This window comes from Schizophyllum commune, assembly GCF_000143185.2.
Source record: "Schizophyllum commune H4-8 unplaced genomic scaffold SCHCOscaffold_11, whole genome shotgun sequence".
In the NCBI taxonomy this organism is placed as follows: Eukaryota; Fungi; Basidiomycota; class Agaricomycetes; order Agaricales; family Schizophyllaceae; genus Schizophyllum; species Schizophyllum commune.
Window position 1 is genome coordinate 75,507 of NW_026089548.1, and position 24,547 is coordinate 100,053.

Here is a 24,547-nt window from a genome sequence, read left to right on the forward strand (position 1 = left end):
TGTTACGACCTCGGCAGAAAGTGGAAGTACACCGGTCTTTGTCATCTCCGAAAGCGCCCATGATTGCATGGACATGGTACGGCACGGCCGGACGATCCTGCTTCGAACCGAGGTCTTCACTAGAAACGGACTTGATCTCTCACCGTCTTCGAGCCGGTCCCAGGAAGCCGTAGGGTCTTTGCTCTATAAAAGGCGTGCAAGCCGACCTCATTCAGCACCCTACCACACTCGTAGCCTCGTCTTCCAGCCAGTCTCACCTACAGGCCCTTCGAAGATGTTCGCCGCCGCCTTTGCTTTCCTCAGCGCCGTCGCCTTTGCCGACGCCACCCAAGTCAAGTCCGTCAAGGCCGGCAACGACCCCATCCGCCAGCAGGGCAACTGGACGCTGCACGACATCGCGTCCTCTGCGATCATCCTCGAGGATGCGCCCGCCGACGCGCCGTCCAAGCTCTCCGCGTCGCTCATCCTCGACGAGTTCCGCATGCAGTGCCCGTACGGCGACCACGTCGGTGCTCTCATCCCCGTCGAGGGTGCGAGCCCGAAGCAGTACACGCTGCAGTTCGTGAAGGACGACGCGCAGCTACCTGACGGCGCCATCAAGGACGGATGGTTCCAGTCGGACGCGACGGATGACCTTAGCCACCCCGACCTGCAGAAGCTCGGGAACTCCGTGAGTACCATTTTTCGGCGCGGCCGAGGCTACAGATGCTGACGATCTCCGCAGAAAGTCGGCGAGAACGGTATCTTCGACGTTGTCGACGGCAACTTCGACTTCCCCGCGCTTACCTGGGTCGAGAAATCTGCCGATGCTGGCGAAGGCTTCGAGATTCTGGTCGACTACTCGCACGACCTCACCTGCTAAGCGCTCAGCGACAGGTATGTTTATGCCTTCCTAAGCCCAAGGTCGCCTTCTGACTGGCTTTCAGGCGTATTAGAGTATGGAGAGTCATTGTGTTCTTACCAACCTATCTTACACACCTTCCTTGCATCGTAATAGTATGACACCAATCGTTCGTTTCCTAGCAGAAAGACATGACGAGCTTGCAAAATTTCCAATTGATGAGCTCGCTCGACCACCATCGCGAGTCTTCTCAAATTCTACGTTGAATTGAAGGGCACCTGCCTTCGACACACAGGGGCATGGGAAATCTTCGGCACTCCCCGCCGTACCCAGCAGAAACTTCCCAGGCGCTTGCTGCTTTCTACGTCCGCCATTCAAAGATCCAATGACCGAACATTCGCTTTATCCTAACTCAGAACTGAGCGTATCTCCTATAACCTATATCACACCTGTTTGCAAGCTGTCCATGCGCGCCCGCCAAAAGAACAACCCGCATTGCGTGCTACCCCACGCGCTGGCTATGCACGATGATTGGACAAGTCGCCAACTTGCTTTTCTCTCTTACATCGCTTTGCCGCGCTTCGAGTATCTGCCCAACCGCTGAGGTCGGAGCGTGTACAATGGAGGCCGCGCGGGGCGCCTCGCGGATGCGCGCGGGGTACCCAGCCGGCACAGACGCACGCGTCTTTAGTCTTCGTCTCCTTCATTCTGGCAACGCCCGTCGTTTAATTATCAAGCTCGCCGACGGTGAGTGGATACTTGAAGCATAGCCACGGTAAGGATGTTCGCATTTGTATGTGGTTACCCTGTACTGAATGACTCCTCGTGACGCAGCGCCCACTATCCGACGTACGTCGAACGAGATGCCACTGTTGTCTCTCCACCGAGGTCCACACTGGAAACACGATTCCATCTCGAAGGCGGTGACAACACGCCGCACGAAGTCGCCTCCATAAAAAATGTCTGCGACGTCGTATACCACCACTCGACCACAGCAGTTGACTTGTCCTTCACGACGATTTTCTCTCAGACTTATTCACGATGTTCTCCGCCGCCCTCTTTGTTCTCGGCGCCGCCGCCCTAGCCTCCGCCACCCAAGTCAAGTACATCAAGGCCTCCGCCACCGACCCGCTCAACTCTCAAGGCAACTGGACGCTCCACTCCATCGCGCCCTCTACCTTCATCCTCGAGGACGCGCCCGACGCGACCGTCTCCAACGTCTCCGCGTACCTCAACGGCGAGCAATTCAAGATGGACTGCCCGCACGACGGTCTCGTGGCCGCGCTCCTGCCCGTCGATGGGTCGGACCCGAAGCAGTACACGTTCGAGTTCGTGAAGGCGGATGCGAAGCTGGCAGAGGGTGCGATCACAGACGGGTGGTTCGAGGAGGACGCGATTCCGGGGATCAACTACCCCGACTTGAAGAAGATCGGGAACAAGGTTGGTGGTGGTCTATGCGCACATCAAGGTGCTGACGAACCTCGTAGAATGTCAACCAGGAGGGCTTCTTCGACGTCGTGGACGATGGCGACTTCGACTTCCCGGCGTTGAGCTGGATCGAGCAGAAGCCTCAAAACGGCCAGGGCTACCAGATCGTCATCGACTACGCGCACGATGCTGAGTGCATTCAGGTACACCTGTCTGCCGTATGACTGACTAGTTCTGCCTTACTGACATATCTTCGCAGTGATCTTGCAGACCTTGATACACGAAGGAATCTGGGATCGCGTCGTTGGGTGACCTGTACGTACACAGGCAACAGGCACTTCTCGCTACCACACTTGTTTACGATATTTGTGTCCAATCCTGATATCACGATCTCCGGGAGTGTCGTTGTGCAAGTCATCCGTCTCCTTTCTGAGCGCCCGACCGACATACCATTTCTGGCGATGCACAAACAAGGCTTCTGAACTTTCCACACATCCTTCTTTCTATCATCACATATCAGGCGCGCAATTGTTCTCATCCGGAGTCTCCTATGCGCCCCCTCCACACAGCACGTCTGAAGTTGCTTCCGGCAGCGCACCATCTCAGACTGTGCGCACGCTCTGCTGCCATAGTAGCTTGGAGGTTGCCGCACGTGTATCCGGCCGCCTTCCTTCGCCGCCGCTGCACTGCAGTCAAGCGCGCTGGCTCACCCACACCTGCGACCATCTTGAAGCCTACGTGCTCCTCCGTCACTGTCCCAGTCGACGAAGCAAACCTACCCCCCCTCCTAATCTCCGACGCGGCCGAGTTCACGACGATGTTCAAGGTGAAGCCCGTCTACGCCGCCGAATTGAAGCTACCGAATGCGGCGGAGGTGTCAAGGATGTATCCGATGGAGTCGATCCAGGGAAGGGCAGTTGCTTCGAAGTTGGGGTGATGCCGAGGGGCCAGAGACCGTCCGAAAGGGACGAACAGAAGACACGTCCCAGTCGACTTGTTGTATGGAGCGACATAGAAAAGTCACCCCGAAGAGCAAATAGAGGCCTCACGCCAGTAAAACCATAGCATAAGAGATGCTCAGAACCTTGCTCAGAACTACCACGCTTCAGCATTTCCTGCCAAGTTTCAGTGAAATCTAGACGAAAAAAAAGAAAACCGTACATCTGGACATAAGGTCCTAGCAGGACTCGAACCTGCGTTAGCGGAATGCTGATATCACGACTTCCATGAAGGATCATCAGAATCCGCTGTGATAACCACTACACTATAGGACCATGCACCTTAGAAATATGAATTCTTTTGTGTTGGATAGGTTGCTGAGTGATATCCCCCCTGTGCCCTAAGGTATTCAGGCGGATCTGTAACGGCTTGTCCTCATGCACTCATACTCCAGATGCTAAGCACAGAACAAAAGAGTCGGTGTTCGAGCTTCGACACGACGTGACCGTGGGTCCGTGACGGGTGTGACCCGGTATCTCTCTTCTTGCTGCTTACTGCTGCATACTATCTTTCTGCCGCTGCGAGTCCTCGCTATATTCTCCAGTCAGCGGACACTGGATGTAGATGGCCAGAAGGTATGCACAGATGGGTATCGGCCAGAAGGTATGCACAGATGGGTATCGGCCATCTGGGGGGCTCGAGATCGACTTTCAGATAGCCTCTGCGGAGCCAAATTTACTTACCCCACTCGCTGTCAAAGTCGCCGGATGCTGTAGGGATCCTTCTTGTCCTCGACGGCCAACCATTCTTGCCTTACTTGACCGCGTACAACACTCCATGGCTTCGACTCTCGGACCGCAGCTTCACGACCTTCCTGCTCAACGCACCGACTCCGAGCAGACCGTTGACTCGCCCTTCGCCTCCGGCCTGAATACGCCCGCGGACGTGGGTAACCAGACGAACCCGTTCGACTATGCACACCGGAAAGTGTTTGGCGAGGATGGGGAAGAGCCTGCCGACCAGAAAATGCCTGCGCTGGATACCGTTCATGGAAGGGCGCTGGGCGGGAAGCAGAGCGGCAGCGACACCCCGCGCGCAAGGGTGCCGTCGCTTAATGAGGCTGCACTGAGGGCGCTGGCAATGGAAAGGGTGCGTCGTGCTTCTCGGCCGCCAAGGCGAATGCTGATGTATGCGCTTAGGTCGAGTCCGACGCGTCGAGCAGCAGCGTCGGCGGCGACTCGCCCTTGCTCGAGACTGGCGAGGCGCGCGACAGCATCTACAGCCTCCCGAACACATCCATTTCTCCCGCCCTCAAGGGCGGCTCCCTCGCTCTTCTCGCCCAAGCTGAGGGAGCTGTGCCTTCGGTCTCGTTCAGTGTGCCCGACGACACAATCCAGATCACCGCTGGCCCGACGGCCTCTGCTGTCAACATTGCTCCTCCCGACATGGCCGCCGTCTCCTCGACGACGGCCATCTACGCGGCCGATGACGTGAGTCATGCTTCTGTCTTGCCCGATGATGACTTTCCGGCTGGGGATACCATCTGCTTCCGTCCGCGATGCATCTTCTTTCCTGCTATCGATTCCCTTCCATTATATCCCGATGCGGCAGAGTTCATTGTTTCTGACCGATGCTTCTATTGCAGGACGTGGACCCCTTCGCCGACCCGTTCTCGGATGCACACGAATTTGTAGACTCGATCATGGGCGAAGACGCTGCCTCTGGCTCGACTGATGCGAATATCAACCTCAATGTCCCTAACGCGCGCGCCAACCTTGCCGATTCTATTCTCGATCAAGGACCTGTCCGCAAGAACGACGCTGCCGACGACGACCCTTTCCTGCCTGGTTCTGATGCTACCGGCGCGACTACCTCCGCGAACACGGATAACTTCATTCTGTCAAACTCTTCGGTCGTGGACTCGACGAGCTCAGTGGGTATCCCCGACATGGACTCGCTGGACTTCATTTCTTCGCTCGGTATCCGCCCGCCTGCGCCGTCGATGACGGGACTGGCTGCTGTAGCAGAGTCGGAGTCGGCGACTCTGTCTCCGGGCGCGACGACTTCGATGTCTCTTGGTGCGGCGGCGGCGTCTCTACACAACATTGCGAACAAAGCGAATGCGAACGCGAACACCACTATTGACGGCGATGCACCCCTGGAATCGGATGACTCCTTCGACTCGGACGCCTCGATGTATACCACGCGCGACACCAACGCTTCCCTCGACCACTCTCGCGGCGGCTACCTTGACTCTACCCTCGCCAACAACATCGGCTACGAAGTTGCGAATGACCTGGACTACGCTCTCGACTACGACGTTGCGCCTATACCCGCTGCCTTCACTGTCTCTTCGATCTACGAGCTCGACGTCCAAACGCTGGCGATTGGCTTCCTCAAGGTGCTGCTTTTTCTACCGTGGTGTGTTGCGGTCGGTGGAGCGATCTTGTTGGCGCCGGAATACCTGGAGGTGTTTGCCTTTGAGGCGCCGGAGAGGGAGGACGCTACGAGCTCTATAATCAACGACGCGAAGACCGATGGCGCCGACGACAGCACGACGGAAGGCTCGTGCTCGAACTCTGTCGCTGGCCCGGCGTCGCGTGCGACTTCGCCTACTGCTCCCAGTACCAGCTCTCTTGTCGCCCGCCTCTCCGCCCACCTCCCCACGCACCTTGGCCTCTACCCCTACACCCCGCGCGGCATTAGGCGTCTCGCGCACTGGGCGGAGTATGCACTTCCGCACGTGGCGATCTTCGGCGCGGCAGTGGTCGGATTGATCTACGTGCTAGGCGCGTACGTAGATGCAATGGTGTGCGCGACGGTCGTGATGGGGGCGGTGGGGGTGGGGGTTATTAAGATGGGTGGGGCTGCGACCAACGGTACGGCTAGAACTGAAGAGGGCATCGTGGACGTCATCCAAGGCGATGGAGACGAGATGGGCGGTGAGGTGGATGAAGGAGGTCAGAGCGCGCGCGCCGCTTCTCGCGTCGGGATGGACGACGCGGAGACGGTGCGGGTGATTTTGAAGGCGTACCTCATGGGGAGGGAGCTCCCGGGCATGCGCCGCGTTGCGGACGGGGATGATGGGTTTGTGTGGGTGTGAGGTAGTGAGATTGGCTGTTACGGATACTCTGTTGTACGAGTCGATTTCGGCGTGGCCAGAGCAGTGAGGATGAATGTATGTATGTTTGCGCTACTAGGTGTAATGGATAGTGAAGGATGATGAGTACGATCGCGTATGGTGCCGACCAGACTCGTCTACAGATACTTCTCTCAAGGGGTGAATTCCCAGGAAGCAAGAAACGTCGGAGACGAGCTCCAGGAGTGATTTTCTCAAGAAAGATGGTTATTCTGGTGTAAACATGGGTGCTCCACTTTGATGTATAAATAAGTTTTTTGTGCTCAACCATGGTCCTATAGTGTAGTGGTTATCACAGCGGATTCTGATGTTTGTTAAATGTGAATGTCAGCATTCCGCTAACGCAGGTTCGAGTCCTGCTAGGACCTATGCACACGTTTGGTTTCGTATTTTTATTTCCGTGCTTCATCGCGACCTGTGGAGGGCTTCGGGTCCTCCGCGTACGTGACAGGACAGGCACAGACATTTCCTTTTCATGCAAAGGCCGTATGTATAGAGAGGGCCTGCTTTACAATAGGATACTGCAGTGTACAGTATCGTGCGTAGGGGTACAGTGATATCTACGACTGCCGGCTTGCGGAGGGGAAAGGCTGTTTGCGCTCAAAGCCCGAAAATCAGATGATTTGGGTGACTTTGGCCCTTCGTATTTCTGCGACAAGGGCGGTTGAGGAGCGCGGAGGGACTTCGTGGGCTCTGGGAAGAAGTCGGAAGGAGAACAACGGGGAGAACGATGTGGAGGGAGGTCGAGAGAGTGGGGATTGTCCCAGAGAGGGCGTTCTAAAGGCAGCTCGCGAAGACTGGAGATAGGTAGTGGAAGGAGCGGCGAGTATTATTACCGTACTCCCGCGCAGAGCACTGAGCGAGTTCCTATATGAATCTGACAGGCTCTCAGCGCATCTGACTTCGGGCGAGATAGTTAGCTGCGTTGAGTCGCAGGACATCGACAAGCCGGAGCAGCGTACGGCCGTACGGCCTCAATCAAAGGAGGCTGAAGAGTGAGGGGAAAGGCCGTCCTGGTCGATCAACGTCATCGCGGTCGTTCGCTCGTTTGCGGAGACGTCGAATTCGAAGTCGAGCGCGTAGAGTTGCGGACGCAGGTACGCAGGGAGCTCGAAGAGACAGGCACTAGAGGCATGTCAATGACGCACTGCGTCGAGGAGGCATGCACCGCACGGCGAGCGGAGTACGGGTGTTGGTGAGATGTGGAAGGACCCATAGAAGCGAGCTCATGCGTTGATAAGTCAAGTTTGCCAGGGAATGTGTTCTAATGAGTAAGAGGAATGACTTTGAGGTTGCAGCGCAGAGATCCAGATTGAGAATACTGTATGTTGATCGACGAGTGCAGCATAGCGAAGGAAGGGTAGCATCCACGTCGCACCACGCATCTCGCCTCGACCGCGATCTCAGCGTCAATCAGGTCGGACCGGGAAAGTGAATGGGAGGAGGCCAAGACGCATGCTTGTGGAGGGCGGCGCGGGACAACAAGCGGGGCGGGGGTGGCAACCATGATTCCGCAGCAACGATGACGTCGCCGATCCTTAAGCGCTGAGAAAGGGGAACTCGGCGCCTGTTTGCCGCCCTAGTTGCTGGACAGCGTTCAGTACATTGAAAAACGCCAAAAACCCACCAGAACGAGGCTGCAGGGCAAGCCTCATCGCCTCCGATGACAAGAGGGGTACGGGGAAAGGCCGGAGGGGCGCCGTGGGGAGGAAGGAGCGCGCCCCACCCCCTTCGATCAGTCTTTTGAGATCATCTCTCACGGCGGCGGCATGCAATTGATCACCCGGCAGCTGCGCAGCGGCGCGACCCCAAATCACCCGGGGCGCAAGCCTCAAATTCGCCTTGCTTCAGGCGCTCGTCTTCCTGTCTTTCCTTCCGTGGTTCATCCCACTACTCCCCTTCTCCAACCACCGCTCCTCGTCGCCCTCATCGGCTACCACCCCCTGTCTCCTTCCCCGCCCCCCCCGCCCCGATAACGACTGCGTCGTCCCCCTCCGCCTCCTCTTCCACCACCGCTGACACGGTCTGTCGCCATGGCCGCCATCTGGTCCCGCCACCCGCGCTACGCGCTCCTCCTCTTCGGCGTCCTCGCCACGACACTCTACCTCCTCGCGCCACCGCCCTTCCCCCCGCCGCCGCCCCCCTTCCCGCGCGTGCCGCACATCGTGGACACGAGCCTGAGCGAGCGCATCGCGCGCGCGGACGCGATCTACGACAAAGTGCTCAAGGATCGCGCGGGGCTCATCAAGAAGTTTGGCCCGAACCCGTCGCAGGTGGCGATGTGAGTGCCCACTTGGACTGGTACGCATCGTGATGTGGCGCTGACCGCAGCGCGCTAGGTTCCCGCCTGACAAGGCGCCGTGGCCAGCGTACACGGTGTGGGACTTCTTCCCGGCGGCGTACAACTGCCCGCACGAGGTGCAGCGCATCGGCGCGCTTGGTGACGGCGGCAAGTGGGTGTGTGGCTTGAGCCGGGTGCAGGTGCGTTGCTTCGTACTTCTTTGTTGACCAGGGCTGACTCTTCCGCTAGCGCAAGCCAGACTGCGTGGTCTACTCCATCGGAATCAACTATGAGTCCTCCTTCGAGGCCGACCTGCTCGAGAACACTGACTACTGCGAGGTGCGCAGTCGACATCTGTTATAGGCCACGCACCCGAGCTAATGCCTTCCTTTTATACAGGTCTGGGGCTACGACTTCTCCGTCGACGACTTTGGACCGCAGATCCCGCGCTCGCAGCGTCACCGTGTACACTTCGCCCCGTATGCGCTCGGCGGTGAGGAGAAGCACGGGCCGAACGACCAGCCGAAGTTGTACACGCTCGATGCATTGATGCGCATGAATGGTAAGCTCGGGAACTTCATCACTTCCGTGGACACCATACTTACCATTGCGCGCCCTTAGGCCACAAGCACATTGACATCCTGAAGATCGACATCGAGGGCTGGGAATTTGACACGTTGACCGCGCTGATCGACGTACGTGCCTCCCTTCACCTCCGCAAAGATATTCTCTGACGGACTCCCTACAGGGCTACGTCTCCTCGGGCCGCCCGCTACCCTTCGGCCAGCTGCAGCTCGAGGTGCACGTGTGGGGCAAGAAGTTCGACGAGTTCCTGAGCTGGTGGGAGAAGCTGGAGGCCGCGGGCCTCCGCCCCTTCTGGACGGAGCCGAACCTTGTGTACCAGAACTACAACAAGCAGGGGAACTCAGATCTGGCTGAGGTGCGTATTCTGACCTGATCTTAATCTCCGCTCGCGCTGACATTGCACCCAGTACTCCTTCCTCAACGTTCGCGGCAGCAACATCTTCACGCACGACCCGGCACCGGTGGGCCCCGTTGGCGGTCGCCCGGGGCGTAAGGGGGCGGAGTTCGCTGGCGACCGTGCTGGGCAGAGGGAAGGTGTGCGGATTGAGCGCGATTAGGCGTGACGCGCCTGTCACCTGAACGAGGCGCTCGTGCACGCTTGTCACGTCGGACGCAGCTTGACTCCTCTGTCCATGGCCTTGCCTTGGGGTTAGGTCGTGACGCGTCCGAAAGAGCACCCCCACATACCCGAATGCCTTCATACCCCAACCCCTACCATCCCTCCCGCTCACGGCGCCCGAGCCGACGCCAAAGCCTGGCGGCGCGACGCGTATCACGCGCACAAACCCCATGTACACCACCACTACCACCTATCACATCGGACTCAGGCGTCGTTACGGACTGGACGGACTTCACTGAGCGCCGCTCGCCGCGCGTCTACCAGCGCCCACCTATCGCTAGCTACCCTCACACGGCATGCCATACTCGGGATACACCTGCCAGTGCGCGCAGCGCGCGCCCGACATGCAACGTACATACATATGTTACACTACGCACTCGTTGATACATACTTAGTCTTTTCCTCTCTTCGCAATGCACACAGCATGAAAACTCTCGACGAGGCTGACGATTCGGAAGTCTCGTCCTCAACACGCATCTTGTCAAGTCAAGTTCGATGGTTTGGGGCTGTGATGGCTCAGGTGAGCTTTCATTGATGTTGCCTTTCGTGTTCGTAATCTGACGCCGCCCATAGATCTACATACCTGAAAGCGGAAGACCGAAGCGAGCTCGGCGCCGGAAAGTCAACTGAGTTCACGTGCTTGTAGGTCCACAGGATCCCCTTCGGGTCTGCATTTCGGCTTGCGCCGAGTACTTATAGTGACCTTGACAGGTCCTTACGGTGTTGGCGCCGCGCTACTTACGAATAACCACCACCATGACCTCAGCTCCTTGCAACGCATTCCTCGCTCTCCCCACTGAGCTACTCGTCCCCGTACTCAGCTACCTCAACGTCCAGGAGATACTGGCTGTGCGGAAGGTGAGGTCGAGCCTCTATCACTGTTGCAGAAGGTAGAAGGCTTTGGGAGAGTGCTTCATGTCGTCGGGCGTGACGAAGCTGGCCTTCATACGCCACGCCACGGTTGGCGATGAGGGCGTCCCTGTAGCATCGTCTGGTGCGACTGAATGCTGAACGCTGATACCCTTTTTCCCCAGACATGCCGCGTCCTCTACGCCGTATCGAAGCTCAAGTGCGTCTGGATCGCGCGCGTCAAACACATGTGTGCCGCAAACGACGTCTTCGCGCCGACCTTCGACCTGCCCTCTATGTCCGTCGCCGCGCTCGAGCGCGCAGCCACGGCCCCGCAGCGCTTCTTCCGACTCATCAAGGCATCCGGCGGCGGCAGCAAGCTCTATCCAGCGCACCGGTGTACACTGTCGCTAGCCCAAGATGGCAACGCCGCGCCGGGCGCCGACTCGTTCAGGCAGATCCGGCTAGTGCCTGGCGGGCGGTTCGTGCTTGCGAGGACGAAGGCGGAGTTCCAGATCTGGGATATGGAGGCGCCTGCGTGTCGCTCGGGCGCACTGTATTCGGCATCACTTAAGGACCTTCTCGACGTGCCCGAAGCTGCTCTCGCGCATATTAATATGGAGGATTGCTATCGAGGGTCTGAGGAGAGCTCCCTGCGCGTCGTGTTTACGCAGTGTTGCGATAGAGAAAGGTTCGTCGTCAGTGTTTGGCAACTTCGAGGGCGTCGCTGAAGCTTGATTCAAAGCTCTAGGTACTGGCGATTCTTGCTGATACAGGTAGACTTTGTCCGACGGGAGGTGTGATTTCCTTCAATCCTCTTCGCCTTTCTATGCTGACGGCTAGAGCAGCAGGGGGTTGATGATAGCAAACAAGCTTCTCTCGAAGTCGTTGTCGAGGTGGTAGCGCAGCTTAGCCCACTGATACCTCTCGACAGCCGCCCCTACATAGGCAGTACTGTTAACTCGTGGATAACAATCCGTACAGACATAGACATCATCGTCTGGAACCCTACCGAGGATACGGTAGCCTACTGGCGCGTCGATCCCGCGCTGGAGCGTACTTTACGAGCGGTGAGTCCGTCCCTAATTCCCGCTCGTCGTTGGCTGACAAGATCAAGGTCCACCTCACATGCGACCACGCGTTTTGTATCTTTAGGGACATCGTCACCGTGTCGTCTATCCCTCCATTCCTCGACGCGCAGTCGAAGGAAAGCTGGATACCGTCCACGCGCTCATTCGAAATTGCCTTAAACCTTCGTTCCGAGAACTGCGCTTGGCTCACCCCTCGGTCGTGGCACACTTCAAACAAGGCGTCACCCACCGCTCACAGGGAACCTTCACCCACCCACGCCTTCGACCGCTTCGCTGGCTCGTCCGGATTGTCGCGCTACGCGGTCGGCTCCTCGACAAACGTCGTGCAAACCCACAGCGACCGCGCCGCCCCCACCGTGCGCGACAGGTGGCAGGACAGCAACATCTGCTTCGACTACACCTGCGCATGGATGCCGGTGCGAGGCTTCTCTGTCGTCGAAGGCGAGGGCGCGGTGTGTCCGTGCGTCCGAGCGCCGTGGGGCTACAATGTCGGGCTTTTGGCATACGACGGCTCGCCGGGTGGCTCGGTTGAGGTCAAGATAGATGGGATCGAGAGCTTTGATGGGTGGGATGTGTGCCCTGCGAGCGCGAGGGTGGTGTGTATTGATAGGAGAGAGCCCCATCTTGTGATTGTGTACGATTTTCTTGCATAACTATGTCTAGGCCATACCTCTCGTGTACAAGCGGACCAGAAGGGTTTGGAAAGTCATTCAGATCATATAGAATCACCATATGTGCGTGTGCGTGTGTCATTGAGATCGTAGACCCTCGTAGCAAGTTAACGCTCTCCTTCGTCAGGTATATTTTTTTTGTTTGTTCCCCATTGATAGGGCCATGGCTCCGACCACGCCCTGCCAAAGTGAAGTCCGCTCACGTATTTGCCCATCGCGAACTGTCGCTGTCATATGGTGTGCACTAGCTAATGACGTTCTTCGCTAATCCTATTGACGGTCGGCGACATCTAACTTGTTGCTCTTCGATGTTCGGACAAGCCGATGTCATGGAATGAAGGCTATTCGCTACTTCCGTATTCTCTGCTTGTTCGCTCTCATCCGAGGGCCTTCAATGTCGCACGTAGCTGGCATGGCCATCGACCTACGAGTCACACTGGAGGTCAGACCTTCCCCGTCGAGCAGCCTTCTACTTACTAACCTGTCTGTCCAAATGTCTGCGCCAGGTAGATGCGGAGCGCCCCTTCGGCCTATGAGAATACGGGAGTTCGTATAAAAACGCGCGGCTCAAAGGCCATGCTCTTCACCAGATCCTATCTGACCGCCTTCTAAACCACATCGACAATGATGAACTTCGCCTCTCTCGCCGCAGTCTGCTTCCTCGCTGCCCTCGCCTGCCTCGTTGTCGCGCAGGACCCGACCTGTCAGTTTTCCGTATCGCCATCCTCAAAAACAAAGCGCCCACGGACTGGTACTGACCCACTGCCCTGACAGCCCCGGGCTGCGCCTCGTGCGTCTCGGACATCTGCAACAAGATGGGGCCCACGTTCTGCTGCACCCTCGAGGACGGTTTCACGTTCCCGGAGTGCTACAAGGATGGCGCGACCGATTGCGAGGACGAGGATGAGATGAAGGCGGCGCTGGTGAACTTCTGCCCGCCCGAGGCCTGAAGGAAGGTAGTCGACGAAGGAGAGAGTAAGGGGGCAAGGAGTACGCTGAGTCCTTTGGTGGTCACGGCGTTGATGTCGCATGCTGACGCAGTAGATAGGACGGCGTGAAGGCCTGGACTGGTGAAGGGGTTCGGGCGTGTAGGGAGTAGCGGGAATGCGGGTTGGGCGAAGTTGAACGTATTGTTGTACTGTTGGCGACAGGAGAGTATACAGATACGATCAACTTGCGGTAGCTATAGTTCGAGGGATCAGCTTGGGGTGCTCGCGACTAATGTCAAGCGCAACTCACCGGAAACCAGTGCCTAGTCACAGAACTGCGACTGAGACGAGCGCGACAGCTGGAAGGTCATGAAAAAGCAGGCGCTGGCGAGCTTGCGCTCTGATGTCAAGAGAACTCACCGAATCTGCCACCACCAGTGTATACGCGTCGCAATCGCTGCCCAGTGCCCGCCATCTCGGAGGCATCGCCCACCTCGCCCACCTCACCCCCAGCGTCCAATCACAACACAATCAATCATTCGGTCTCTACTTATACATATGCTGGTGCAGTATCATATCGATCGGGACAATGGGAGGGTGTGTAACTACTGGGGTGGTTGTATGGTGTAACATATGTTGGGTTCGAAGATGTGGTGCCTACGATGAAGATGGCGTAAAGCCTAACGATGAGGAGGGCATAAGGCCTAACAATGTCAAGGGCGCTGGACCATCGACGCCGAGGGCGTATAGCCCACAACGCCGCGGACCATGAGAAGATGGAGTAGCAGACCATGGCGGCCTAACGGCCTCGTGAACCAAACTGTAACTACGGGAAGGAGCGTAGGTATAGACGTGTCAATGGGGTAAGTACGGGAAGAAGGGGAAGTAGCTAGGGGGAACGATGGACTGGGACGAGCGTAAGGTAGGGGTTGGTGATGGGGCATGTAGGCGTATGAGCATGAATGGTATGGGTAAGGGCATGTCCGATGTACATAAGCGTGAAGAGGTACTTAAGCAATGGCGACAAGGCTGAGCATGTCGACGGTAGGCGCAGTGAAGCGCAGAAGCTACGGATAGAGTCAGAGAAGCTTGGAGACCAAGGACGCAACGACGCACCTTCCGTCTTCCGTAGCTGTCGACCATTTCTTATCATCCTGAACTCGTCCTTTCCGAGACCATCCCGCCCTACACCTCGTACTACCCAACCATCCAACCCTTTCTTCGATCACCCCTCGAGTATCGATCGACTGCTGGCTTCACCGTAGTCATCAGGAATCCTTCACCTCCTCGCAACACGCTTCCGCTCTCGCCCACCATCTTCCGGATCGGAAACCTCCATCATAACATCGCGATCCTTCGCATCGCGATCCTTCGCATCTCGATCGCGACGAGGCCTCCGACGACCAGGACCTGCCGCACCGCTTCCCTGCCTCACGCCTCGTACCGCGCTGGCCATGCCTCGATTCACGGTAGCCGCCGTGGGCGACACACCGCGACCCGAAACTTCTTCCCCAGGCTGATTGTCGAGCATCATCATGACCGCGTGTCGACGCTTTGCTCCAATCGAGGGCGAGGGGAGCGGTTGAGGGGCAAGCGGCTCGGGTGCAGGGAACGAGATGAAGGGGAACGAGACTGGGGCAGGTGGTTGTTGGGGTTGATGTTCGACGGGTGGTTGGCGGTTCTCGGTCATCGAGGATTGCGGGTCGGGCTTGAAGCGCATGTCCTGCTGAGGTTGCGGAGGCGTGGACTTGACGGCGAGGGTGCGCGGGGGCGCCTGCGGGGACGATGGCGTCGATGGCGCATTTGCCTGCGCGATCGGCTGGATGGGCAAAGCGAGTGATCAGCATTGCGATCGGGATACACAACGAGCACAACGTCAGAACGTACCCTTCGACCCTCGTCCTTCGCGTCCTTCCGTGCTTCGTCCTCAGCCTCCTCCTCTTCACGCGCCTTCAGGGCCTCGAGGCGTGCCTCGATCCAGTCCATCACGCGACCAACGTTCATGGGGTTCTCGCTCGCGCTGGCGCGGTTGCTCGCCATTGCGGCGGGGCCACCGTCCGCGGACACGCCACGCTCGATCATGCGGAGGATGTCATGGCAGGCAGCAGCGTAGCCGGAGTCATATGCGCGTGCGGAGGCAGCTCGGGAGGATCGGTAGAAGTTCGTGATGCTGAGTGCGGCAGCTGTGGTAGACAATCAGTCGTTGCTCATACGAGAAGTGACGAGCGAGCAGATGAAATAGGATGAGGGGGATAATGGGTATGTGATAGGCAAGTATTCTTGGTCAATGAATGTGGCGCGCAAGGAGTCATATAACAACGATAAACGATGTTTCGAAGAGGCTTCCCCAAATCGGAGGAAAGCGGGGCGTGTGCTCACCCTTGAAGTCGTTCATGAGCGCCTGGTCCGCGCCCTGGTTAGCGGAGGGCAGGGAGCTGGCGAGGGTGTTGAGGGACTCCATGTCGGTAGCGACTGTCGAGTTCGTTGGTACTGTTCGGTAGCGTGAAGGGACCGTTGAGCTTGAAAGGTCTTGTCTTGTGTTGTCGTTGAGGACGACGTCGGGAGCGGCGAGCCGCAGTCGATGATGAAGGTTCGGGACGAGTCTGTCGGCGGGGGCGCGGCAGCACTGGTCTTTAGCGTGGGAACATTCACAGCCCACGTGCACGCGCGTGGCGCTTGTCCATGTATGTGCTCCTCTTCCCTTTGGCTCTCGCGCTCTTGTGCCATCGCTGCTGTATCCAATTTCCCCCGGATCGACCAGTCAGTGATACTAGAAGATATCTAGAAGCTACTACGGTGCCTTCCTGACCGTAGAAACGACACAGTTGTGTGTTCGACAAGTCTACAGAGGAACACTTAACCAGAGCTCTGAGACCTTCGCGGTACCGTCTGAGCGCACAAGAGCGCGCCCACGCTCACTCCGCGTCGTCGTGCTTAACTTATATGTCTTACATGCTTTTGCATTTGCCTCTGCTTTGTCGGAAAGGCTATGAAGCAAGTCTTCCTGGACGACGAGTTCGACCGACGACTATTCGCCCTGTGCGAGGCTCGAGCCTACCGACGATGATCACGAAGTAAGTGATTTCTCTTTATTAAATTCGCTAAACGCTTCTCCATTATCCGTGCGCAGTACTAGCCACTCGCTCCTCCATGATTACACACATCGACGCATCGACAAACTCTGCACCTTTTCTCCCCGTCTCTCCTCCTTTCTGCATGTCCACGTCCCATCACCTCCTACAGAACTTCTTCACCGACTCCCGCGCCTCAGCCTGCTCCAACCCCGCCGCGCACACCGCGGAGATGCACGAGTCGATGTCGGTACTTTTGTGTCCGCAAACGCAGTCGGCCTTCTCGCCCTCACAGCTGGTGATCGCGCATTCGTAGGCGCAGGCTTGAGGTCATGGGCGTGATGTCGGTATATGAGGGGTGGTGCGAGAAAAGAGGCAGGTCAGAGGATGGGAGAGAAGGCGAACGGCGGGATCGCAGTAGGCGGAGTCGGAGGTCAAAGCGAATGCGAAGGGAGATGCGGTGAGCATCTAGCTAAATGTCGGCTACAGTGAATACTCACCAGTCAGATAGTACTGCGCGCTCGCAAAACCGGCGAAAGCGAGTAGTGCAGCTGATACCCAGCGCATTGTCGTCTGCTTGCGATAGGTAGGTAAGATGGGTGCTGGTCTCGAGTGGTGATTCGACCCACGGATTCTTCCCCAGCTCTTTAGCCCGAACGATGCGCTACCGACAGTGCGACGTTGCTCGGGCGCGCGACGTCTAGTACGTTCTTTTTACTCTAGTAGTACTGCATACTAACGCATGCCGTTTTAAAGCCACCACGTCTTCTGATTATCATTCTATCGGGAATATTCGCGAGTGCCGACAGGCCAGCCTCACTATCTTCTTACTGGAAATGCAGGGCGGGCGAAGCTCACTTCACACGCAGGTCGGAGCAGGTTGTACGCAGTCATTAAGCGCCAGTGCGTCACCCGATCCTCAGTGAGGTCCGTGAATCTTCTCGATAAGAGTGCGAGATGTGGTGTCTGTGGCTCTTTTTCCATGGAACGTCTGATGAGTCTAGCATAGACTCGCAGAATGGCAAATCACGATAATTTTCGGAGGCGGACCTCTGGAAACCATGCTGACTGACGCTACTTACATAGGTGGTACCCCTCAACACGACGCCCCAACACCACCTTTATTCCCTCTAGACCCCCAGCTGTTCAACCATCGGAGCCTGCTGGCCATCCTCCATTCCCTCCACCCGCGCGCGGCCGCACAGACCGATCATCGACCGCTGCGCCTGGCTCCTCTCGAGGCCCTCCGGACAATTGGACTCGATGCATTTATCGACGTCGGCACGCCTGTCACCGCACACGCAGTAGCGCGGCATGGGCTCGCCGCATTTTTCTTTTGCGCAGACTGCGGCGCAGGCTGAAGGGGGTTTTGAAATTGAGCGAATGAAGAGATTGAGGAAGTATGTAGTTGCAAGGAAGACGAAGGAGATACTGACGAGTGAGTCGGAACTGCGCGCTGGCGAGGCTGCTGAGGGCAGCAATGACGGCGAAGGTGAGTGCGGTGAAGCGCATGGTTGTCGGCTGGCTCTCTGCTCAATGGGCGTGGCTTTATGGGGCGTCGAGGAAACGTTCGATTTGGACAGCCTTTATTTCTTCCTGGTTTATACCTCTCGAGGAGCGCCTTGACCTACGCCTCGTTGGAGCACGCACATTGGCCTGAGAAGCCTCATCTTTACTCACTTACGGCGGTCTCTAGAATTGCTATCACTAATCGTGTTCATATCGTTCCCTTCTAAGAGATAAATGCCAGCGACTTGATACGTGTAGATACCACCAGATTAACGTCTTCAAATGTCGTACGTAACCTGAAAAAGAGTCGGTTATGCGGATGGAGCTTCGCAGTGGTGCTCAGCCTTTCGATGACTAGTTCCATCCAGAAGTGCGAAGTCGCAGGGTTGTCCGTTCTTTGTGCGCTTTGAAGAGGAGGGCCCCCGAATTGATCGCGAGTTGTGGGTCCACACCGGGAGTTGCCGGCCGTTCTGGATCGTTCACGGATTTGTGGCGTCAAGTTCGCGACGTGCTCCTGACTTTCATCCAAGCCTGGAGGGAACCGACACCTCAGAGGATGTAGCACGACTTCAAGGGCTCGCGCACCGCTACTCTCTTTGCTTTACCGAGGGCCTTGAACATGGTCACAAGCTCTGTGACCCCACCTTGAATTTAAGCCGCGGAAGCCTCGTCCCAGTAACGGCACAAGGCCTACGTAGCGCGATTGCAAGACCTTGTCCAACGCGCACGATTGCCCGTTCTTGGTAAAAGCGCCTTCGTCCATGCTACAAGAGAAACTGGACGAGGACCCACTGCATCAGCTGAGAAGAGCACCGCTCGAAATACAAAGATTCAATGTCGGGCATAAGCTAAGTCAAGCAGTGTCCTCATGAAACCATACAGGCCATACAAGTCCAAGAATCTCTGCCGTTCCACGCATCCGACGCTCAGATGTCCAGTCCTAGCTTCAGCACGTTTTCTACTCATCCGAGTCCGCCCAACCGCAGTAATCCTTGTGGACCGCCCGGTACGCTTCCTTCCGCTCCTTCGCCGGGCATTCCGTATGGATACACGTGTCGATCTTACTGACGGCAGAGTCGCAGACGCAAGGACGCATGGCGCCGACTGTAGGGCCGCACACCTGCCTCACGCACTTGTTGGCGCAGGCTAAGGAGTAACGAGGCATCGAAACACCGTCGAGACCGATGGGAGGCGCCGAAGGAGAGTGTAAAAACTAGGTAAGCATTGCTCAGCAGACGAGACGAACACTCACGAGATCGGGTTTGTGCGTAGGCGACGTTGGCGAGCAATCCGGCGAGGACAATGGCGGTGAAGCGCATTTGGGATGGTTCCGTACGTGACGAAGCTCGAGACGGATGGTCGAAGCCAAGTTGACTTAGCCCGTGACTTAGGCCTGCACTTTATGTACGCCTGCCGTCGGTCGCAGCTCGGGTAACCGTGTACCTCATGCGACCGGCGCGGTCCTCGAACGTCATCTCGGGACTATGTGACCTATCTCAAGTTCAGAGCCATTCTCATGGATGGTGCGTGCCAATGTCACGGATCATACGTTTTCGTGCCGTCATACTGTTGAGCTCGAGACGCTGACCAGTGTATACTGCAGTAACGATGCGCTCATTCCCCCATTCCCCAACCTTTCACCTTCCCCGTCAACCGCAATACTTTCCAACAGACTCGAACGCCTCCTCCTCCTCCTTCGCGGTGCTGTGGCAATTCTCTGCGATGCAAATGATGAAGTTCCCCCCTATATATCCGCACATGCAGTCGGGATTCAGCCGACAGTCCTTCATCGCGCAGTTCAAGGCGCAGGCTACGATAGTATGTCAGAGGCGAAAATTCCAGTGAACAGTGCAATGTCTCATATAGCGAAGAAACGTACGCGTGAGTACATTGGGATCCTCCGCAGCGAGAGCTACGACTGACAAGAAGGCGATGGTGAAGATCGCACAGCGCATCGTCGTGCAGGGATAGTATGTAGTCTCCCCTGACCCTTCTCCGGGATATATACCTCCAGCTCGGCGCTCTACGTTTCCACGCCGGCTAAGAGTCATTGAGGCGCCTGCGGCGTCAAGGACCAGCATATCACCCACATCGACACCTCGTAACGGTCATGGGTTCAGAATGCTTTTTCGCGTCCGCTAATCATGTCCGAAGCCCTTGTGTGGACGGTATGTACTAGTGAGTGCGACCAACTTCTTTAGGGCACGGTTTCTTGGACTTTACGAGATACGATCTGCTCGCATGCACCTTCCTCCCCGCGGCCGGCCCTTTCAGTTATACCCGCAATATTCCCTGACGGACGCGAAGGCCTCCTCCTGCTCTTCCTGGTCATCGTGGCATTTCTCGTCGATGCAAATGGTGACCCATTTCCCCGCATATCCACACACGCAGTGTTGGTTGAACCGGCAGATTTCCGCAACACAGTCCTGAGCACATGCTGTGAAGGCTTGTCAATGGTGATTGAAAGCATGGGAAGACAATATAGTGGGTCACTCGAGGCGATACTCACGCGTGAGTACATTAGGATCGTACGCAGCTAGGGACGCAACGGCGAAGAGGGATATGGTGAAGATTACGCAGCGCATCGTTGTGGTGATGAATAGTAGGCTCTCTACCAGCTGTCTTCCCCACTTATATACCCTTCGCTCCGCAGGTTGCGGGATGTATCTTTACGCTGACCATCAGAAATCCCAGAAAGTGGTCTGGCGCCAATCGCGTCTAGCAATCACGGTATTTGGCATCCCTGCGACCCGACTCCTCGATGACAGCGTGCCAACTTCGGAGCTAGCTCACGGTTCGCTTCTACCCAAAATTCGTTGATACACGCTAATACATCATCATTCCGGCTAGTGCACCCATCAACGCAATCCAGCCTGCCGCCCATATCTCTCGATCCATCCCCGCTCCGCCGACGTACAGCGCCTTCACGCTTGGTGAACTGATACCCACTATGGGCTGTGGCGACTACAGTACGTGTACAGCGTCCCGAATGCGACGTCCCTCTGATTCCTCGGGCACTCCAGCTCCATGCACGAGGCGACGTAGGGGTTAACGCGCGTCGGCCCAAAGAGACATTGGCACGAAGGGTCAGCCGGTTGTATCGTCGCTCCCGGGGTGCAGACATCACTACCGCAGAAGAGGGCGCAGTCTGAACGCGACGGAGGCACAGTAAGCCCTCGGAAAAAGTTGGATACGCAGTGCTCACTCACCCGCCAGACGCGGCAGACTGACGCTGTCCTCCCTAGCCGAAGCTCTAATGGCTGCGAGAGCTACGACGGCGGCTTTGGCGATAGTAGATACGAACATGGCTGATGAATGCGACGTGAGTGTGTCTGGCTTAACTTTCACCCGCCATGAACTGGGCGTCTTATATTGATGCAGGCTGAACCATGATGGCTTTGGACGGTCGGTGCGCCGAACGACCGACTTGCCATAGCCGCTCCATTCGAGCAATCTGCCTAGAAAACTCCCTGGACGTTGGCGGCGAGCTTGTTGTACAGTTCAATGCACTGAGCTATCGCCGGACTCCATCAAGTGACCTGTATACGATTTGCTAACGCCAACCCAGGGTGAACTTGCGCGTCCTGTTTGACGTCTGCCGAAGACTGACCTCGTCGCTTACCCCGTGATTTTTCGAAGGTGTCTTCTCTATTCACTATGACCTTGCTCATCGTATTGATGGGATCGTACGCTCACGAATGACGCGTAGTACAGTCTAGCTAGACGATCCACACAACCAAACACCAACAACCACGATAGCAATGAACACGCTAGACTGGAGGCGCTACGAGAGCGGGCGAGTCCGAGTATTTATATTACTAGGGGATAGATTGTGTTGTTTATGCCAGTTCCAGACGAGCTGGACCAAAGCGAGAAGTCGAGTGGGGCAATCGGACGTCTCGGCGTTCTTACGAGCGCTTTCGGGTTTGATGGAAGTTCACAAGGCAGTTTAATGCGCTCGGAAGTTCAGGCTTTTATGATGTGTAAAGTGCGGGTTAACGCGGTTGTGTTTATTTGGTGTGGTGTGTAGGTACTAGGGCTTCTCTGCGCCGGGGCGGGAAAAGTCCCCGAATCGTATGTAGGTCTCGGTATATAACTTGAACGCGTCGTCTCGGCCGTCCAGACCGCGCGGTAACACACAATGCCTATCTCTGAGTCAAAATCCAACTATAACGCCTATCCGCGCGTTCTCCTGTCCGAATAATCGCGCAATGACTGCGGTTCCTGGCGGTAGAGCGGTTGACTGGTCGGGTATCCTCCTGCGCCGCGATGCCGGGCGCGATTCCACACTTGTTGATGTTTACCAAGGCAAGGCCGGCCTGGTTTCCACCCGTTCCCTTGTGCGCGACGCGGCTCAGAGGCCTGCGCGGCGGGGAGCGTACAGTCTGGACTGTCGATACGCGGGGAGCGAAGCCCTTGCCGGGGCGGACAGCGCTTGGCGGCGCCGACGCTCGGTTCGGAGTTCAACTCGGCGATGTCCGAGATCACGAGCTCGGACCCGAAGTTCCGGTCTCGGACCCGAAGTCACGTGTAGTCACGTTGATGGTTCGAGTTCCGCTTGCGCGGTGCTCTGCGTGTCTCCGCATGACGGCGAGCAGCAGGAAGGCTTGTCCGAGCCCCAACAATAATCTAGATTCTCTTGACACAGCAGGGCAAGAGGACTGAAGGCTTGAGGCGCGTATAGCGCGGCTACTTGATTAAGTAGGGCCCGCCAGAGGACTCGCAGGATGTCATCGACGACGCGCAGACTCGTGATCAGGCGCCGAAGAGCTCGCTGCTATCCTTGGTCAGTCATTGCAGACGGATAGTGCTGCGGACTAGTAGTATTGAAGGTTAGGAAGCGTGGCGCTCCTGGTTTTCTATGTCATAAAATACCCCCGACGCGCCCGTTGTACAGTCGCGACGTCGGTGCAGTATATACGGATCCGCCCATACAATCTAGACCAAGTCGACTATATATCGCTTGTTTATGTATGTTTTTCCGCGTTTTTCAGCCGCAGGGCGTATCATCTCCCCCACACCAATAATCTGGACCGTCCTCGGTCAGTTAAGGTGGATGGGTGACTCGGTGTTGTTACTGGGTCGTTGGGCGACTCGCAGTCGACTGCCGCCGCAGTCTCTTGGTATGTAGTTGTCGGAGGACGGCGGGGCGCTAATTAAGCTTTTGGCTCACACCGCATGTTCCGGACATGCATGGTCGTTTAAAAGCCAGCCGCGCGCGTCTCCCACGGTTTTCCAACTTGTCTTGAACCACGAAGGTAGGTCGCTAGTACGCGCGTCCTGACGCGTCGGCCGTACTGACGACGATCTAGAGATGTCCCCCGGCAACGAAGGCCCACACGCGACGGTGCGCAAAGAGCATCAGGCTTTCGCCCGAAAGCTCCACCAGATCGAGAAGGACGCGCGCATGCTGCTCAAGGGCCAGGAGCCCACGGTGGCGAACTTGGTGCGGGGGATCCAGCGCGATAAGACGCGCGCGACGATCCTCAAGAAGAAGCTGGTAAGCCCCGTCGTGCGGATCGTTTCCGGCGCTAGCTAACGCTCGTTTGTAGATCGCCTTGTCCGACGCCATCGCGCAAGCGCGCAAATTGAGAGAGACTGGCCCCTGGGCGCCGACCGCGGCGATCCAAGGGGCGATGTTTTTCCTGTTCGACTGCCTCAAGGCATCGGACCCCGAGTCGAAGTGGTACGCGCTGCAAGAGATCGCGCGCCCTCGGTAGGTCTCGGACATGGTTGGGTGAAGCCCACTGACACTTTCACAATCTAGGTATGTGATCAACATCGTGGGGCTCAAGATTCCGACGCATGAGGCGTCGCTATGCCGCGCTGACCGCGATCGGGTGCCGCGGCAGGCGAACAAGGACTTGGTAAGTCTTCGGTGTTTTTATGGTTTCTCAGCTGACTAACTTCCCGCAGGACATGCTGCTCTTGCAGCAGCCGCAACTGCCCGCCGACTACGTCGCGGTCGAGGCAGCGCGGTGCGGCCTTGGCGAGGTCGAGCTGGGCGGGTGCGCGCCCGCGACTCCAGCCCAACGGAGTTATCCAGGGCAGAAGGCGCATCGGCACGACAGGAACAAGGGCGCGACGAAGCGCAAGCGCGCCGCTAAGGTGTGTTCTCGCCTTATTTGGTTATATTGGCGGTTCTACAGCTAACACTTCTACAGAGGAAGGTCGCCGCTGATTCCGACGACGACGAGGCCGAAGTCGAAGAGCCGGAGCCCGCGCGCAAGCGCACGCGCTCCCAGACGAAGGCCGCCGCCACCACCTCGAAGGGCAAGGGGAGAGCGAAGGCGGGCCCGAGCTCGGCGCGCGGTCAGCGCGGCAAGAAGGTCGCTACGCCCTCGGACGTCGAAGAGGAGGAGGAGGAGGAGGAGCGCTCTCAGCCCGAGTCCGAGGAGCGCGATGTCGTACCACCCGTGCGTTTCCGCGTGGACTGGGACCGTCGTCCGCGCGATGCGGACGGTGAGCTCCTGCCTTACGTCGAGACGGAGGACGAGGCTAGCGAGCGACGCCATCGCGAGTTCATCGCGAGGGGGCCGGCGCCCATCTACGGGCTGAATGGTGACCTGATCGGGCTCACCTCGCCGCCTTCCGA

General features: G+C 57.4%; 10 protein-coding genes and 2 non-coding genes across 12 annotated transcripts; 6 read left to right on the plus strand and 6 right to left on the minus strand.

Moving 5' to 3' along the window:
- Positions 1-274: 274 nt before the first annotated feature.
- On the plus strand, positions 275-958 carry SCHCODRAFT_01192497 (uncharacterized protein; the record flags this gene model as incomplete). Its single annotated transcript, XM_003027893.2, has 3 exons — positions 275-670; positions 725-876; positions 927-958. The coding sequence occupies 2 exons, from the start codon at positions 275-277 to the stop codon at positions 860-862; spliced, it is 534 nt and encodes a 177-aa protein (XP_003027939.1). The 3' UTR covers positions 863-876; positions 927-958.
- Positions 959-1,882: 924 nt separating this feature from the next.
- SCHCODRAFT_02602229 (uncharacterized protein) lies at positions 1,883-6,311 on the plus strand (the record flags this gene model as incomplete). The annotated part of the gene is made up of 9 exons (XM_003027894.1): positions 1,883-2,281; positions 2,329-2,462; positions 2,529-2,584; positions 2,790-2,878; positions 3,003-3,202; positions 3,813-3,843; positions 4,070-4,357; positions 4,408-4,698; positions 4,854-6,311. 9 exons carry the CDS (start codon positions 1,883-1,885, stop codon positions 6,309-6,311), a joined length of 2,946 nt encoding a protein of 981 aa, XP_003027940.1.
- Positions 3,442-3,543, minus strand: SCHCODRAFT_t225. Its single transcript has one exon. It is a non-coding gene; the product is annotated as a tRNA-Gln (tRNA).
- Positions 6,312-6,618: 307 nt separating the features above from the next.
- Positions 6,619-6,715, plus strand: SCHCODRAFT_t214. Its single transcript has one exon. It is a non-coding gene; the product is annotated as a tRNA-Gln (tRNA).
- A 1,481-nt stretch (positions 6,716-8,196) lies between these two features.
- SCHCODRAFT_02638065 (uncharacterized protein) lies at positions 8,197-10,263 on the plus strand. The gene is made up of 7 exons (XM_003027895.2): positions 8,197-8,628; positions 8,687-8,828; positions 8,878-8,967; positions 9,028-9,190; positions 9,250-9,323; positions 9,377-9,568; positions 9,621-10,263. Exons 1-7 carry the CDS (start codon positions 8,381-8,383, stop codon positions 9,768-9,770), a joined length of 1,059 nt encoding a protein of 352 aa, XP_003027941.2. The 5' UTR covers positions 8,197-8,380; the 3' UTR covers positions 9,771-10,263.
- Positions 10,236-12,601, plus strand: SCHCODRAFT_02065354 (uncharacterized protein). The gene is made up of 7 exons (XM_050341664.1): positions 10,236-10,352; positions 10,406-10,474; positions 10,544-10,690; positions 10,867-11,372; positions 11,427-11,478; positions 11,533-11,751; positions 11,799-12,601. The coding sequence occupies exons 3-7, from the start codon at positions 10,589-10,591 to the stop codon at positions 12,423-12,425; spliced, it is 1,506 nt and encodes a 501-aa protein (XP_050198075.1). The 5' UTR covers positions 10,236-10,352; positions 10,406-10,474; positions 10,544-10,588; the 3' UTR covers positions 12,426-12,601.
- A 153-nt stretch (positions 12,602-12,754) lies between these two features.
- SCHCODRAFT_02638071 (uncharacterized protein) lies at positions 12,755-13,579 on the plus strand. Its single transcript, XM_050346006.1, has 5 exons — positions 12,755-12,867; positions 12,925-12,973; positions 13,031-13,144; positions 13,216-13,433; positions 13,492-13,579. Exons 3-4 carry the CDS (start codon positions 13,071-13,073, stop codon positions 13,391-13,393), a joined length of 252 nt encoding a protein of 83 aa, XP_050198076.1. The 5' UTR covers positions 12,755-12,867; positions 12,925-12,973; positions 13,031-13,070; the 3' UTR covers positions 13,394-13,433; positions 13,492-13,579.
- Positions 13,580-13,840: 261 nt separating this feature from the next.
- On the minus strand, positions 13,841-15,947 carry SCHCODRAFT_02638072 (uncharacterized protein). Its single transcript, XM_003028178.2, has 4 exons — positions 15,752-15,947; positions 15,260-15,555; positions 14,489-15,191; positions 13,841-14,439 (listed from the first exon to the last, which is right to left on the minus strand). The coding sequence occupies exons 1-3, from the start codon at positions 15,831-15,833 to the stop codon at positions 14,652-14,654; spliced, it is 918 nt and encodes a 305-aa protein (XP_003028224.2). The 5' UTR covers positions 15,834-15,947; the 3' UTR covers positions 13,841-14,439; positions 14,489-14,651.
- A 500-nt stretch (positions 15,948-16,447) lies between these two features.
- On the minus strand, positions 16,448-17,056 carry SCHCODRAFT_02638078 (uncharacterized protein). Its single transcript, XM_050346007.1, has 2 exons — positions 16,945-17,056; positions 16,448-16,767 (listed from the first exon to the last, which is right to left on the minus strand). Exons 1-2 carry the CDS (start codon positions 17,008-17,010, stop codon positions 16,603-16,605), a joined length of 231 nt encoding a protein of 76 aa, XP_050198077.1. The 5' UTR covers positions 17,011-17,056; the 3' UTR covers positions 16,448-16,602.
- A 489-nt stretch (positions 17,057-17,545) lies between these two features.
- Positions 17,546-18,032, minus strand: SCHCODRAFT_02638080 (uncharacterized protein). The gene is made up of 2 exons (XM_003028179.2): positions 17,880-18,032; positions 17,546-17,800 (listed from the first exon to the last, which is right to left on the minus strand). The coding sequence occupies exons 1-2, from the start codon at positions 17,953-17,955 to the stop codon at positions 17,574-17,576; spliced, it is 303 nt and encodes a 100-aa protein (XP_003028225.1). The 5' UTR covers positions 17,956-18,032; the 3' UTR covers positions 17,546-17,573.
- Positions 18,033-18,492: 460 nt separating this feature from the next.
- On the minus strand, positions 18,493-19,497 carry SCHCODRAFT_02065434 (uncharacterized protein). Its single transcript, XM_050341665.1, has 2 exons — positions 19,205-19,497; positions 18,493-19,098 (listed from the first exon to the last, which is right to left on the minus strand). The coding sequence occupies exons 1-2, from the start codon at positions 19,269-19,271 to the stop codon at positions 18,911-18,913; spliced, it is 255 nt and encodes an 84-aa protein (XP_050198078.1). The 5' UTR covers positions 19,272-19,497; the 3' UTR covers positions 18,493-18,910.
- A 1,403-nt stretch (positions 19,498-20,900) lies between these two features.
- On the minus strand, positions 20,901-21,258 carry SCHCODRAFT_02514491 (uncharacterized protein; the record flags this gene model as incomplete). Its single annotated transcript, XM_050343315.1, has 2 exons — positions 20,901-21,100; positions 21,162-21,258. The coding sequence occupies 2 exons, from the start codon at positions 21,256-21,258 to the stop codon at positions 20,901-20,903; spliced, it is 297 nt and encodes a 98-aa protein (XP_050198079.1).
- Positions 21,259-24,547: the final 3,289 nt, after the last annotated feature.

What these genes read in the sequence shown, in the direction of transcription:
- SCHCODRAFT_02638065 (XM_003027895.2), top strand. Translation starts at nt 8,381, where the DNA reads ATGGCCGCCATCTGGTCCCGCCACCCGCGCTACGCGCTCCTCCTCTTC. An exon ending in AGAACACTGACTACTGCGAG is followed by an intron (nt 8,968 to 9,027) that starts GTGCGCAGTCGA and finishes CCTTTTATACAG; the next exon opens with GTCTGGGGCTACGACTTCTC. An exon ending in CGTTGACCGCGCTGATCGAC is followed by an intron (nt 9,324 to 9,376) that starts GTACGTGCCTCC and finishes GACTCCCTACAG; the next exon opens with GGCTACGTCTCCTCGGGCCG.
- SCHCODRAFT_02065354 (XM_050341664.1), top strand. Translation starts at nt 10,589, where the DNA reads ATGACCTCAGCTCCTTGCAACGCATTCCTCGCTCTCCCCACTGAGCTA. An exon ending in AGATACTGGCTGTGCGGAAG is followed by an intron (nt 10,691 to 10,866) that starts GTGAGGTCGAGC and finishes CTTTTTCCCCAG; the next exon opens with ACATGCCGCGTCCTCTACGC. An exon ending in TAGACTTTGTCCGACGGGAG is followed by an intron (nt 11,479 to 11,532) that starts GTGTGATTTCCT and finishes CTAGAGCAGCAG; the next exon opens with GGGGTTGATGATAGCAAACA.
- SCHCODRAFT_02638071 (XM_050346006.1), top strand. Translation starts at nt 13,071, where the DNA reads ATGAACTTCGCCTCTCTCGCCGCAGTCTGCTTCCTCGCTGCCCTCGCC. An exon ending in GTTGTCGCGCAGGACCCGAC is followed by an intron (nt 13,145 to 13,215) that starts CTGTCAGTTTTC and finishes CACTGCCCTGAC; the next exon opens with AGCCCCGGGCTGCGCCTCGT.
- SCHCODRAFT_02638072 (XM_003028178.2), bottom strand. Translation starts at nt 15,833, where the DNA reads ATGGAGTCCCTCAACACCCTCGCCAGCTCCCTGCCCTCCGCTAACCAG. An exon ending in GCTCATGAACGACTTCAAGG is followed by an intron (nt 15,556 to 15,751) that starts GTGAGCACACGC and finishes TGTCTACCACAG; the next exon opens with CTGCCGCACTCAGCATCACG. An exon ending in CGAAGGACGAGGGTCGAAGG is followed by an intron (nt 15,192 to 15,259) that starts GTACGTTCTGAC and finishes TTGCCCATCCAG; the next exon opens with CCGATCGCGCAGGCAAATGC.
- SCHCODRAFT_02638078 (XM_050346007.1), bottom strand. Translation starts at nt 17,010, where the DNA reads ATGCGCTGGGTATCAGCTGCACTACTCGCTTTCGCCGGTTTTGCGAGC. An exon ending in GCGCGCAGTACTATCTGACT is followed by an intron (nt 16,768 to 16,944) that starts GGTGAGTATTCA and finishes CCATGACCTCAA; the next exon opens with GCCTGCGCCTACGAATGCGC.
- SCHCODRAFT_02638080 (XM_003028179.2), bottom strand. Translation starts at nt 17,955, where the DNA reads ATGCGCTTCACCGCACTCACCTTCGCCGTCATTGCTGCCCTCAGCAGC. An exon ending in CGCGCAGTTCCGACTCACTC is followed by an intron (nt 17,801 to 17,879) that starts GTCAGTATCTCC and finishes AACCCCCTTCAG; the next exon opens with CCTGCGCCGCAGTCTGCGCA.
- SCHCODRAFT_02065434 (XM_050341665.1), bottom strand. Translation starts at nt 19,271, where the DNA reads ATGCGCTTCACCGCCATTGTCCTCGCCGGATTGCTCGCCAACGTCGCC. An exon ending in CTACGCACAAACCCGATCTC is followed by an intron (nt 19,099 to 19,204) that starts GTGAGTGTTCGT and finishes GTTACTCCTTAG; the next exon opens with CCTGCGCCAACAAGTGCGTG.